Source organism: Salminus brasiliensis, chromosome 14 (assembly GCF_030463535.1).
Source record: "Salminus brasiliensis chromosome 14, fSalBra1.hap2, whole genome shotgun sequence".
NCBI classification, from domain to species: Eukaryota; Metazoa; Chordata; class Actinopteri; order Characiformes; family Bryconidae; genus Salminus; species Salminus brasiliensis.
Window position 1 is genome coordinate 4,138,809 of NC_132891.1, and position 11,041 is coordinate 4,149,849.

General features: G+C 41.0%; 2 protein-coding genes across 2 annotated transcripts in view; both read left to right on the plus strand.

The window, feature by feature from the left end:
- The window catches only part of LOC140576957 (bifunctional apoptosis regulator-like), an 11,891-nt gene extending 10,288 nt beyond the window's left edge, over nt 1–1,603 (plus strand). Inside the window, exon 8 of the mRNA XM_072696689.1 lies at nt 707–1,603. Coding sequence (XP_072552790.1) covers nt 707–899 — 193 coding nt within the window. The 3' untranslated portion in view covers nt 900–1,603. The remainder of the gene's footprint in view (nt 1–706) is intronic.
- Nucleotides 1,604–2,498: 895 nt separating this feature from the next.
- On the plus strand, nt 2,499–9,850 carry arl6ip5b (ADP-ribosylation factor-like 6 interacting protein 5b). The gene is made up of 3 exons (XM_072697450.1): nt 2,499–2,718; nt 5,063–5,280; nt 8,018–9,850. The coding sequence occupies exons 1-3, from the start codon at nt 2,516–2,518 to the stop codon at nt 8,191–8,193; spliced, it is 597 nt and encodes a 198-aa protein (XP_072553551.1). The 5' UTR covers nt 2,499–2,515; the 3' UTR covers nt 8,194–9,850.
- Nucleotides 9,851–11,041: the final 1,191 nt, after the last annotated feature.

The following is an 11,041-nucleotide window of genomic DNA, read 5'->3' on the forward strand; positions in this document are numbered from 1 at the left end:
GGTCATGCTGGTCATACTGGTCAACCACCTTGGTCATGTTGGTCAGTCAGCTTGGTCATCCTGGTTATACTGGTCAACCACCTTGGCCTATCTGGTCAACCACCTTGGTCATGCTGGTCAGTCAGCTTGGTCATGTTGGTCATGCTGGTCAGCCACCTTGGTAATGCTGGTCAACCACCTTGGTCATGCTGGTCAACCACCTTGGTCATGCTGGTTATACTGGTCAACCACCTTGCTCATGCTAGTTAGCCAGCTTGGTCATGCTGGTCATACTGGTCAACCACCTTGGTCATGCGGGTCAGCCAGCTTGGTCATGCTGGTCATGCTGGTCAGCCAGCTTGGTCTATCTGGTCAACCACCTTGGTCATGCTGGTCAACCACCTTGGTCATGCTGGTCAACCATCTTGTTCATGCTGGTCATACTGGCCAACCACCTTGGTCATGCTGGTCAGTTAGCTTGGTCATCCTGGTTATACTGGTCAACCACCTTGGCCTATCTGGTCAACCACCTTGGTCATGCTGGTTATACTGGTCAACCACCTTGGTCTATCTGGTCAACCACCTTGGTCATGCGGGTCAGCCAGCTTGGTCATGCTGGTCATGCTGGTCAGCCAGCTTGGACATGCTGGTTATACTGGTCAACCACCTTGGTCATACTGGTCAACTACCTTTCACATGTGCTTTCATGTGTGTTCTTGACTTTCAGGGCGGTGCTGAAGATGACCGGCTGGCATGTGCTGAACACAGCATCGGGCTGGTTGTCCTGGATCATTCTGTGGCCTCTGATTCCTCAGTTCGTGTGTGACTGCCTTTTCTACTGGGCTCTCTACTTTGTCCCCGTGGTCAACACCTTCACACTGATACAGCTGATGTGTCCGCACATCCTCCGCGGACCTTAACACACACACACACACACACACACGCAGAGTGCCGTCAGTAATCAGATCCCTGTACTCTGTAGATGCTAATGTAACACTTGTACATTTGTACTTACGTCTCCTTTAGGAATAAATGAGTGTAAATAGTATTTATAATGATCTGGGAGGAAGAACCTTCAAGCTTCACTGTGTGGACAAAAGTATTGGGACGCCTGCTCATTCACTGTTTCTTCTGGAATCAAGGCTATTAAAAAGAGCTGATTCTGCTTCTGTTGGAGTAACTGTCTCTACTGTCCAGAGATGAAGACTTTTTAATAGATTTTGAAGGAGCTTTGCGAGGATTGTGAGGATTTGATTGCATTCAGTGACTCAACTCATCTCAAAAGTATTGAGCGCACAGTTCCACTGCTCCACTGCTCAATGGTGGGGGGCTTTATTGCCCTTGAGCCCACTCAAATTGCTTAAAACTGTGTATCTTAGCATTATTTAAAACACTAAATAACATAAAATCAGTGCTAATAATAAACATACTTTATTGTATTTAATACAGTATTCATTGGATAGTTAGGTATTGGGTGGGAACTGTAAATAATGGCCTTCCAAAGCTCTCCAGATGCCACTATTTTTGTAACAAATTTTCCCTTATTATTATTTTTTTGACAATTATTTGATGTGTGTTGATGCTGATCTCTGATGTTTCTTAGTAGCAGAAAATAAATAAACAAACAAAGGAAAGTTGGGTTTGGTTTCCATGGTAGCTTGTCATATTTCCTCTGCTTTGTGGTTTGACTGGCCTGGTGTGAAAACGAAAGATGAACGTTTACATCTGAAGTTATTTCTGTAGTTTGAATCGGTGAGCAAAAGTCAGCCTTACTATAAAAAGGACTGTTTTCAGACGTAAACAAGCAAAGCAAAAAATGTCTTTCAGAAACATGCTCAACAAAAAATCATGTCCTGTTGTGATCATATGTGCTTTGGGTCTCAATATTCTGCCCTGAATATGAAATCAAAGTGAAGAGGGACTGTTAAATAATATATATTATTAGTATTAACATTTACAATATAATTAAATATAAAGTTAAATATATAATAAATATATATATAAATAAAATATCATAAAATCACATCGTCATGTCATTTGGAATATAAACTACATGGTGTTTATGTATCTTTAATTGTGTAAATTAATTCTTAGTGTTACTGTAATATATTTGTATCAACTGAATACAGTTAAAAGTTGATTTTTAATAATCTGTAGAGGATACAAAGAGAGAATATGACTTTTATTTATTTTCATAAAATGTAAAATATGTAAACATAAACATGTGTTGCTATTTTTTTTTAAATATCAGACTATTTAAAAAAATATAGAAAAATGATATATGCATATTTAAAAATATAAATATTAAAATATTAAAATAATAAATGGGAAATTGTGAAAACGTTAGAATATTGAATTGTTGTTGTTGTTGTTGTTGTTTTATAAGCTCCAAGGTGCTTTACTCAAGAAAATAGTTAAATAAATAAATAAATAATCCAAAATAAACCAAATAAAGGACCAGAACGAGAGCGGAGGAAACGCTAGGAGGACTTTTATTTTGTACGCAGCCTGTAGGACAGTAGGACAGGCCCTGCGCATGTGTGCTGGTGCAGTAGCAGTGATGGCTGGGCTGGAAGTCGCTCCGATCAGGCCGTGGGACGATTTCCTCCCCGGAGCTGAACGCTTCGCCAGACCCGACCTGCAGGACCTGACCAAGTGGAACAACCGGGTGATCAGCAACCTCCTCTACTACCAGACCAACTACTTCGCCGTGGCGGTCGGGGTGTTCCTGATAGTTGGGTGAGTGCTGGAGCTCAGACGCCCTGTTTACAGAGAGGCTGCCCTGGCTTGTTCACTGTGCTGGTGGGCTCTCACACACCCTCACACACCCTGGTGGGACATCTAAAGCTCTGTGTGTGAATTAGATTGGGGTTTATTCCCAGATTAAATCTCACTGCTCTCATTTCTGCCTTTTATTATTGGCTTTTTATCCCACAGTAATCCTGCTGAGCCCCACCTCTCCAGGAACCTGCAGAGTAAATAGTCATAAAAGTCCTCTGAAATCTCAGAAATCGCCTCCACACTGCTTTTAATATATCAAACCATTGTCTTCTTGAGCTGGAACTCATTAAAAAAAATAATTAAAATAAGTAAGAGTATAAATAATTATAGAAGAAACTCACAGTGTAATTTACACACTTACTTTACAGGAGAGGGTAAAAACCTGCCTAACTTTCAATGGGAGTCAATGTTAAAAATATTTGGTTTTAGGTCATTTTCAATCATTTCTGTTCACCGATTGGTCATGAAATTCTGACACAAGCTAAAGGAGAACAGCCAGATTCAGATTATATCAAAAAGTGAAAAACGGCAAAAATTTGGATGCAGAGTTTTTGCAGGGTATGTCTTAAAAATGAGTTTTGTTGGTTTAAAAAAGTGTAAAAAAAAAAAATTTGGATTGCTAAATTTATCAAATTAATTTAAATGATTAGTTTTACTTACATGATTGCTGATTTGTTTAAACAAAATCTATATTAAATTATGAATTAAAGGGAATACATTGCATCAAATTAAATAACTTAATTTATTCTTGGTTTATCTATGCCAAGGTATAACTGTCTTAATAGCTGTTATCAGGTTAGACCACCCGGACCAAGTCCTGCGTGTGTGTGTGTGTGCCGTTGGTAGGCAGGCATGCAGGGCCTCCATCCTGGGCCTCCAGCAGTCATTGAAGCCTTGCATCCAAACAGAAGGGGTCATCTTAAAGCAGCACCCTCCTTTATCTGATATCTAATCTAATATCTATATCTAACCATGGCTGTTTTGGTTGTTTATGAAGTGTTTGATGATGGAGTTGATGTTGGCTGATGGTCTCTAAGCAGGAGCAGCTGCCAGCATAGCATCTCTGTCAGCTGTCCGGAATCACTGAGTCATTTGGACTGTATATAGCCGGAGAGGCCGCTCGACACTGATGGTACATTGTTTTCAGGACCCACCCTTACTCCAGCCCCTAAAGGCCCCTCTCTTTTTTTAGAGGAGAGCAGAGGAACAAAAAAGTGAACACTGTTACACTGCTGCTGTTCCAAGCCTGGCTAGTGCGCCCCCTGGAGGATAATCCTGCCTCAAACAATGATGAAATAGTGAGGATTTCCTCTTCTGTTAGATAGTGGTGGGCGGTGAGCTTCCACCTCCACAGGCTTGTTATCCACCCCATAGCGAGCTTTTTTCAGCTGTGTTAAGAGGGCAGGGGACCAGGGCTGTGACCGGGATGGTTCTACACCCCTCATCTACCCATAATGCACTGGTAGAACTGTAATGGCATGAGAATTTTGTCTGTTTGATATTGCCTATATTGTTTACTTGGTGAGGACAACCTATTAACATGACGATGCCAGTATGTGAACAGTATATGGGGGGGGGGGTGCTTTTCCTTCCTTCCTTCTTTCCTCCCTTTGTTAAAAACAGTGTTTATATGAATTATTTATTAGATTTTTATGTTTATATTACTTTTTTAGTAATTTATTTGGGATATTTCAACATTTTTAATATTCCATTTCTATTGTTTGAATATTCTTTTGAAAAGGGTGTAATTATAATTCATTTATTTATTATTATTATTAGTAGTAGTAGTAGTATTAGTATTATTATTGTATCAGTGGCATAAATGCTCTTAAATTGATTGTAATGATATTTATTATATTTATTAGTTATTTCTGGAATACTATATCGTCCAAAAAAAAAAAAAAAAGGTGTTACAGCATAGCTAACCACATGAGCTGAATGTGGACCAGAATGCATTGCAAGTCTTTTGTTAAGCAACAGACTGATTTTGAGCCACTGGATGCCATAAATTTGCCTTTGCTCTTGTAGTTGCCCAATACGCCCTTGTAGTTTGTGAGCAGTATGCATAGGCACAGCGGCCACAGATTTTATATATATATATATATTTTATGTATTTGTGTATGTGTGTGTGTGTGTGTGTATATGTGTGTGTATATATATATATATATATATATATATATATATATATATATATATATATATATATATATATATATATATATATATATATATAAAATGAAGTATATGTACTGAAGTGAACTGTGAACATGCAGCCTTGCTGACTGTGTAATACATGTTGCAGGTTTATGAACCCTCTGGGAATGATCCTTGGCGGAGCGGTGGTCACCTTGGTCTTCATGGGCTCGGTGTGGGCTGGAGAGAACAAGGCAGTGATCAAGAACTTCAAGAAGAAGAATCCCACCCTGTTTGTTCTTGCCGTCATGGGAACCAGCTACTTCCTGCTCTCGCTGTGTGGAGGGGTGATGGTGTTTATCTTCGGCATCACCTTCCCCTTGCTCTGTGAGTACTCCACTCAGCGTCAGGACTACAGTCGTTTGATCAAATGAAATGAATAGAAATGTCATTTTCCTTTGAAAACCATGTATTACTCCTTCAAATGTGTAGAATTTGAAGCAGGTGCAGAACATCAGCTGCAGATGATCAGAACATGGTTGGAGATGATTATCGTGGAGGAGTCTGGAGTCTTATTTAAACCTCAGACGTTTAGTCTGGTCTGCTCTTGATGGTTGAAGGTGAAGGTCACCATCTTGGCCAGATCCAGAGAGCCTTCAGAAAGAAAGGTGGAGATGCAATGGAGATGTAGTGGAATGGAGTGTAGGAGAGGTGTTTAGAAGATCTCAGAACAGCTAGAAATCTTGAGGGTTTGTTTTTTGTCCTGAAATGATGTGTCTAGTCCCTGTAGAGAAGTACTGCCAATAGAATAGGACCCTCTGGAGCAGGAATACACAATGCACCTATTGGCACCATGCTGCCTACTGCCAGGCGTGGGCTAGTAGAGGGGTTTAAAGCCCCCCAGCATTGAGCTGTGGAGCAGTGGAAGAGCTGTGTTCTCTGGAATGATGGATGGTCATTCTAAGTTCACTAATTCTAAGAAAGCCTTCTTCCCTGGACAGTAGAGACAGTCACAGCAACAAAACAAGTGTCCCAAAACATTTGTCCATGCAGCGTGTCAGCTATTTTGACAGGTGTCAGACTTATTAAGCTGATGAGGACCGTCAGAGATTCATTAACCAGTGTAGGCCCAGCTTGCATGATCTATGGCCATGAGAGCAAAGGTCCAGAGAGTGGAAGGTCTTCACAAGCTGCTGAGAAGTGAGTTTGTGAGTCACCTCGGGATTATTCAAAACTGTGGGTTTCCACCCAGCAAGCACATTCCTCACGCTCTACGGTAAAGAGCTGTGTTATGGCCTGTGTGTGTGTGTGTGTGTGTGTGTGTGTGTGTGTGTGTGTGTGTGTGTGTGTGTGTGTGTGTGTGTGTGTGTGTGTGTGTGTGTGTGTGTGGGGACTGGTTGCTAAGTTGTTAAGGCAGCACAAAGCTGCGTTCCCTCATTACGCTCTATCCATTTTTAGCCTGCTGGCAAGAGCTGGACTGACACTTGGCAAAGCCTGGAGATATAATGAAATCCTTCTGCTCAGAGTTAGAGGAGCAGGTTTGTGTGCTCTGAGGCTCTTTCCGTCCTCCATGACTGTAAAACCGGGAAGAACAAGTCACAGCTGAACCAGAAATACTACCCTAATAAATATCAGGGTCTACCAGTGGCCGTGCTCTTATCGGAGGCTGCTGGCTTTACTCTGCTAAGCTCCCTTAGCTCCCTTTACTGCGTTCAGCTGCTACAGCAAGAGCAACACGGCTGACGGACACACCCTTTCACAGTCATATGCAAAAGTTTGGGCACCCCTAAATCCTTCTGCATTCCGTGATTGCGAGAGCGTTAGTGAGGTCAGGATGTTGCATCATCCCCAACTCCTCAACTCATCCAAAAAGTACTGGATGGAGCACCAACCATCCATCATACCAGAGAACACAGTTCCTCCACTGCTCCACAGCTCAATGCTGGGGGGCTTTACACCCCTCTAGCATGGTGCCAATACTAGGTTCATCGTGTTTACCTGCTGCTATTCTATGGCTTCGGCCAGAACCCATCTACTTGGACTAGGCAGGCTGTGTCAGCAATGGGTGCGGATTAAAGTAGCTGAATGCGTTCATCAGAAAGGGTGTCCACAAACATTTGGACATGAAGTGTATGTATGCTGAGGGTGGTGTTCACGGCATGTAGTCTAGCAAGTTCTCTTAGGTAAGGATCACTTTACTTGCGCATCTAATCAGGTCTAAGATCTTTAAACCTCCCATGTCATGAATGCTGTGAATTGTGAGGCATTAAGCCAGCTCTGATATATACATTCCCTTTACTAATTTAATCAACTGTAGCCAGGTGCAATTTATATGACTTTAAATTAATTCGAGACTAGGGATGCACCGATCCGATATTAGAATCTGATATCGGTCCCGATATTAACCAAATTAGCTGGATTGGGTGTCGGATAATTAGACCGGTCCATGGAACCGATGCTTTTACTTTAATTGGGTGGTGTTGGAGAGACGGCACGAAATGCTTGTATGTTTGACCAAGTTACTTAATTATTCTCAGGTTCAGCTGCTAGATTTTATTTTGATTCATGAATATTTAAAATATTTATAATAAATATATAAAAATAAGATTGATTACTGTTTGTGTGTTTGACAAAGTGAAATATTTATAATAAATATATAAAAATAAGATTGATTTAAAAATAATAAAATTAAGATTGATTACTGTTTGTATGTTTGACAAAGTGAAGTTATTGGTCAGTTTTGACTGATACATTTGATGTATTTTTATATTTATTTTATTTTCAATTTGAATGTTGTGTCAAGGTCCTGCACCATTGTTTTAAGAAATAGAAATTTATTACATTCATATCTGTGTGTTAATTTGTTATATTTAGTATATTTGTTATACTTTTACAGAGCCAGTAAAGTAATATTTAAATCAATTCTGATGCCTTAAGTCTCTCCCACATGGTGAGATATACAGTTTATTAATTCTGCAGTGGTATCAGACTGGTATCGGGGATTGAGCGATATGCACAGTTTATGTATCGTATCGTTATCAGAACTGAAAAAGCCGGATCGGTGCTTCCCTATTCAAGACTGTACGAGACTCTGAAAGTGAGCTTGCCTTTTGTCTGTCCACAGTGATCCTGGTGCACGCCTCGCTGCGACTGCGCAACATGAAGAACAAGCTGGAGAACAAGATTGAGGGCGTGGGACTGAAGAGGACGCCTATGGGGGTCATTCTGGACCTCCTGGACCAGCAGGAGGAGAAAATCAACAAAATCCAGGATTTCATTGAGAGCAAGCTGAAGGACTGAGCCCGATCACCATCACTGGTCTCGAAGCAATGATCCTAACCAGGGTCATGTCCACTCTCCCCCACCCAAACCCCATTTCCAGGTTCTGCTGCATATCTTGTGTCTCAGTCGCTTCAGTAATTAGAAAAGCTCTTCCCGAATTTCCATGGTAACGGCTCTTGAGTCTCCCAGCTTAGACCACCTAGACCACCTGGTGAGGTTTATGTATACGCTATATTGTGAGTAACTGTTGGAGATGCTGTAATTTTGCTTCATTGCTCACGTAAATAGGCTAACGTTTGCTTACCTGTGGCAACCTATATCCTATCTTAGCATGTTGGGCTTCCCTGCATAAGGCGTTGACCTCCCTGACGTTTGCACCTTCGATATAACTTCTGTTTTTTTTGCACTTAAACATGTTTTGTTTTTGTTTTTTTTAATGTAAATGGATCGAGCAATGTTACAACAATATTCTAGCAAACAGTCAAGAACTGCGGTGAGTTTTGATATAAGCTGAGCATAGCGTTTTGGTTTTTAGCTTTGGTTGAATGCAAAAGGAAAGCACTTTAGATTGCTACATGTCTTCTTACGGTTCTTACTGCTTTATAGCGTCCGGTAGCTGGTCTGCGTTGTCCTCGGTGACCGTGGCTCTCATGAACAATCGTCCTGCACACTTCACAGTGCATGTAGGCGAGCGTTGGTTGCAGTGGCGTGTTAAAAGTGACTGAAATCGGACTGTAATTGGCCTAAAGACTGAGACGCAACCGGCTGTTCTGTTTTGATGGAGAGCAGACGTCAAAAGTGCTACCTCAGATATGCATTGTCGTAATTCCTACGTGAAAGTAGGCCCTAAACAAGCCGGACCCGGGCTGTGTTTTTTTTTTCGCGCACGCTGCACAAAGCAATCTGTCGGCTAGTAAAAAAAAACATCGTAAATGCACTGTAATATAGCTAGTCTCACTTATTAAGAGTGGTTCTCCTGTTAAACCCATGCAGTTTCATTTTCTATGTCATTTGAGAACATCACATCTGCTGTCCTTAAACCTTAAAAACTGATGTATAGTAAAGTATGGAATAAAGAGCGGGCCAATAGAAATGCTACACATTTTTTCGGTAGAGATTCGTAAATGCGTAATACAGCACTAACAGTCCTTTTATTGGTCTATGCACATAATCCATGGTGTTCTAGCCCCCGTTCAGGGAACCTCACAGCATTATCTTCATCTAAAGCAAGAGAAAGATCGTGGACCACTCCGAAGGCTGACCTGTATGCAGTGACGGGATGCGGGAAAACGCGGTAATTCGTTAATATGTGTGTGTATACGCTGTTAATATTTCCTCTCTCGCACAAACAAACAAACATGCATAAATAATATTGTGGCTATTTATTTGTTACGTCATGTATGGCACACATGGTCAGTATTCCTCGAACTCCAGTGTTTTGAACCCAGAAAACGCTCAATCACACTCCACTCCACTCGATTCTTCTATTTATTGCTCACACAGTGTTGCGTCTATGCATTTACGATTAGGCCCGAACCTCCGCTGTAGCCGCCAGCGCTTCCTCTTGTTTCTATGGAAGGAACGGACCGTGACCAGGGGGGTCTTAATCCAAAGAGGGACCCTGTATGCACCTTTGAATTGCAGATTCAATAAAAGCTTCGGATATCTGTAGAAATGTGTTTCTCTTTTTTTTAATGTAGAATTAATTCAAGTTTATTAATTCAAGTTTATTATTATTATTATTATTATTATTTATAAGTTAAGGTTATTTGTCATTTGCACAACATGTTAGGACATTTATGCATTGAAATGCTTGTGGTGAGGCTCAGGTTGATGCTCTACAGGAGGACAAAACTATATACATACTTAACATCATAAAATAAAGTTATATTAAAAATAAATAAATAAATACAAAATATACACAAAATACAGAATATACAAAGACAGGAGCGATCATTTATGAGACCGGTATAGTCTGAGAGAGGGAGGAGCTAAATATAAATATGTATGTTTATTTATATTTATGTCTATACCTGTTGTATAAAGTGACTTAGTGATGTTGTCCATAGCAGCGATCTATAGAGTATTAATTATAAAGTGTCCGAGTGCAGTGCTGCTTGTTCAGGAACCTGATGGCTTGTGGGTAGAAATATAGATAATATTAATAAAATAAATATAGATAATATAGAAGCCCAATTCAGTTCAGTTTAATTCAGATTTATTTAATTCAGATTTATTTCTATATTTATTCTATATTTCTGCTTTTTTACAACAATACAACAGAAGCTTTACAGAGAGCCGGGTCCGAGCCTCTTTTGAGCAAACCAGTGGCAAGGAAATAGTCCCTCAGATCGAGAGGAACCAAGACTCAAAAGGGGAACCTGTCCTCCTCAGGTCGACACCGGATCTTAACAATAACAATTAAGTAATAATAACAAATAAAAACAACAATAAAACTGAACTGAATTAAGAAAAGCAAGTGAGATGATGAGTCCATGCAGCTGAACAGTCAGAAGCACGGTCATGCAGTGAGGTGAGGGTGAGTCAGTGCAAGGCCCCAGAGCCGGACAGGCGGCAGGGTCGTGGAGAGCCAGGTCTGATGATACCAGGATGGAACAGTTGGACCTCTCAGAGGGAGGAAAGAGAAAAGAGGGGAAAACGCAAGAGGTTCAGAGGAGCGCTGGAAAATATTTGGGGGGGTTTTACAGCAGGACAGGATCCAGTGGCCGAGCAGGCTGAGCAGGGGGCAGACAGCAGGGGGCGGCTGGGCACATGGGTGAGAGACAGGAAGAAAGGGGAGGATGAGGGAGTGTTTAGGAGTTTGAGTAGACGGATGAACTGGATGTCTGGCAGGTCTGGTTAACGG

Coding starts and splice junctions, on each gene's coding strand:
- arl6ip5b (XM_072697450.1), top strand. CDS start 2,516: ATGTGTGCTGGTGCAGTAGCAGTGATGGCTGGGCTGGAAGTCGCTCCG. Junction 2,719..5,062: donor GGGGTGTTCCTGATAGTTGG/GTGAGTGCTGGA, acceptor TACATGTTGCAG/GTTTATGAACCCTCTGGGAA. Junction 5,281..8,017: donor CATCACCTTCCCCTTGCTCT/GTGAGTACTCCA, acceptor GTCTGTCCACAG/TGATCCTGGTGCACGCCTCG.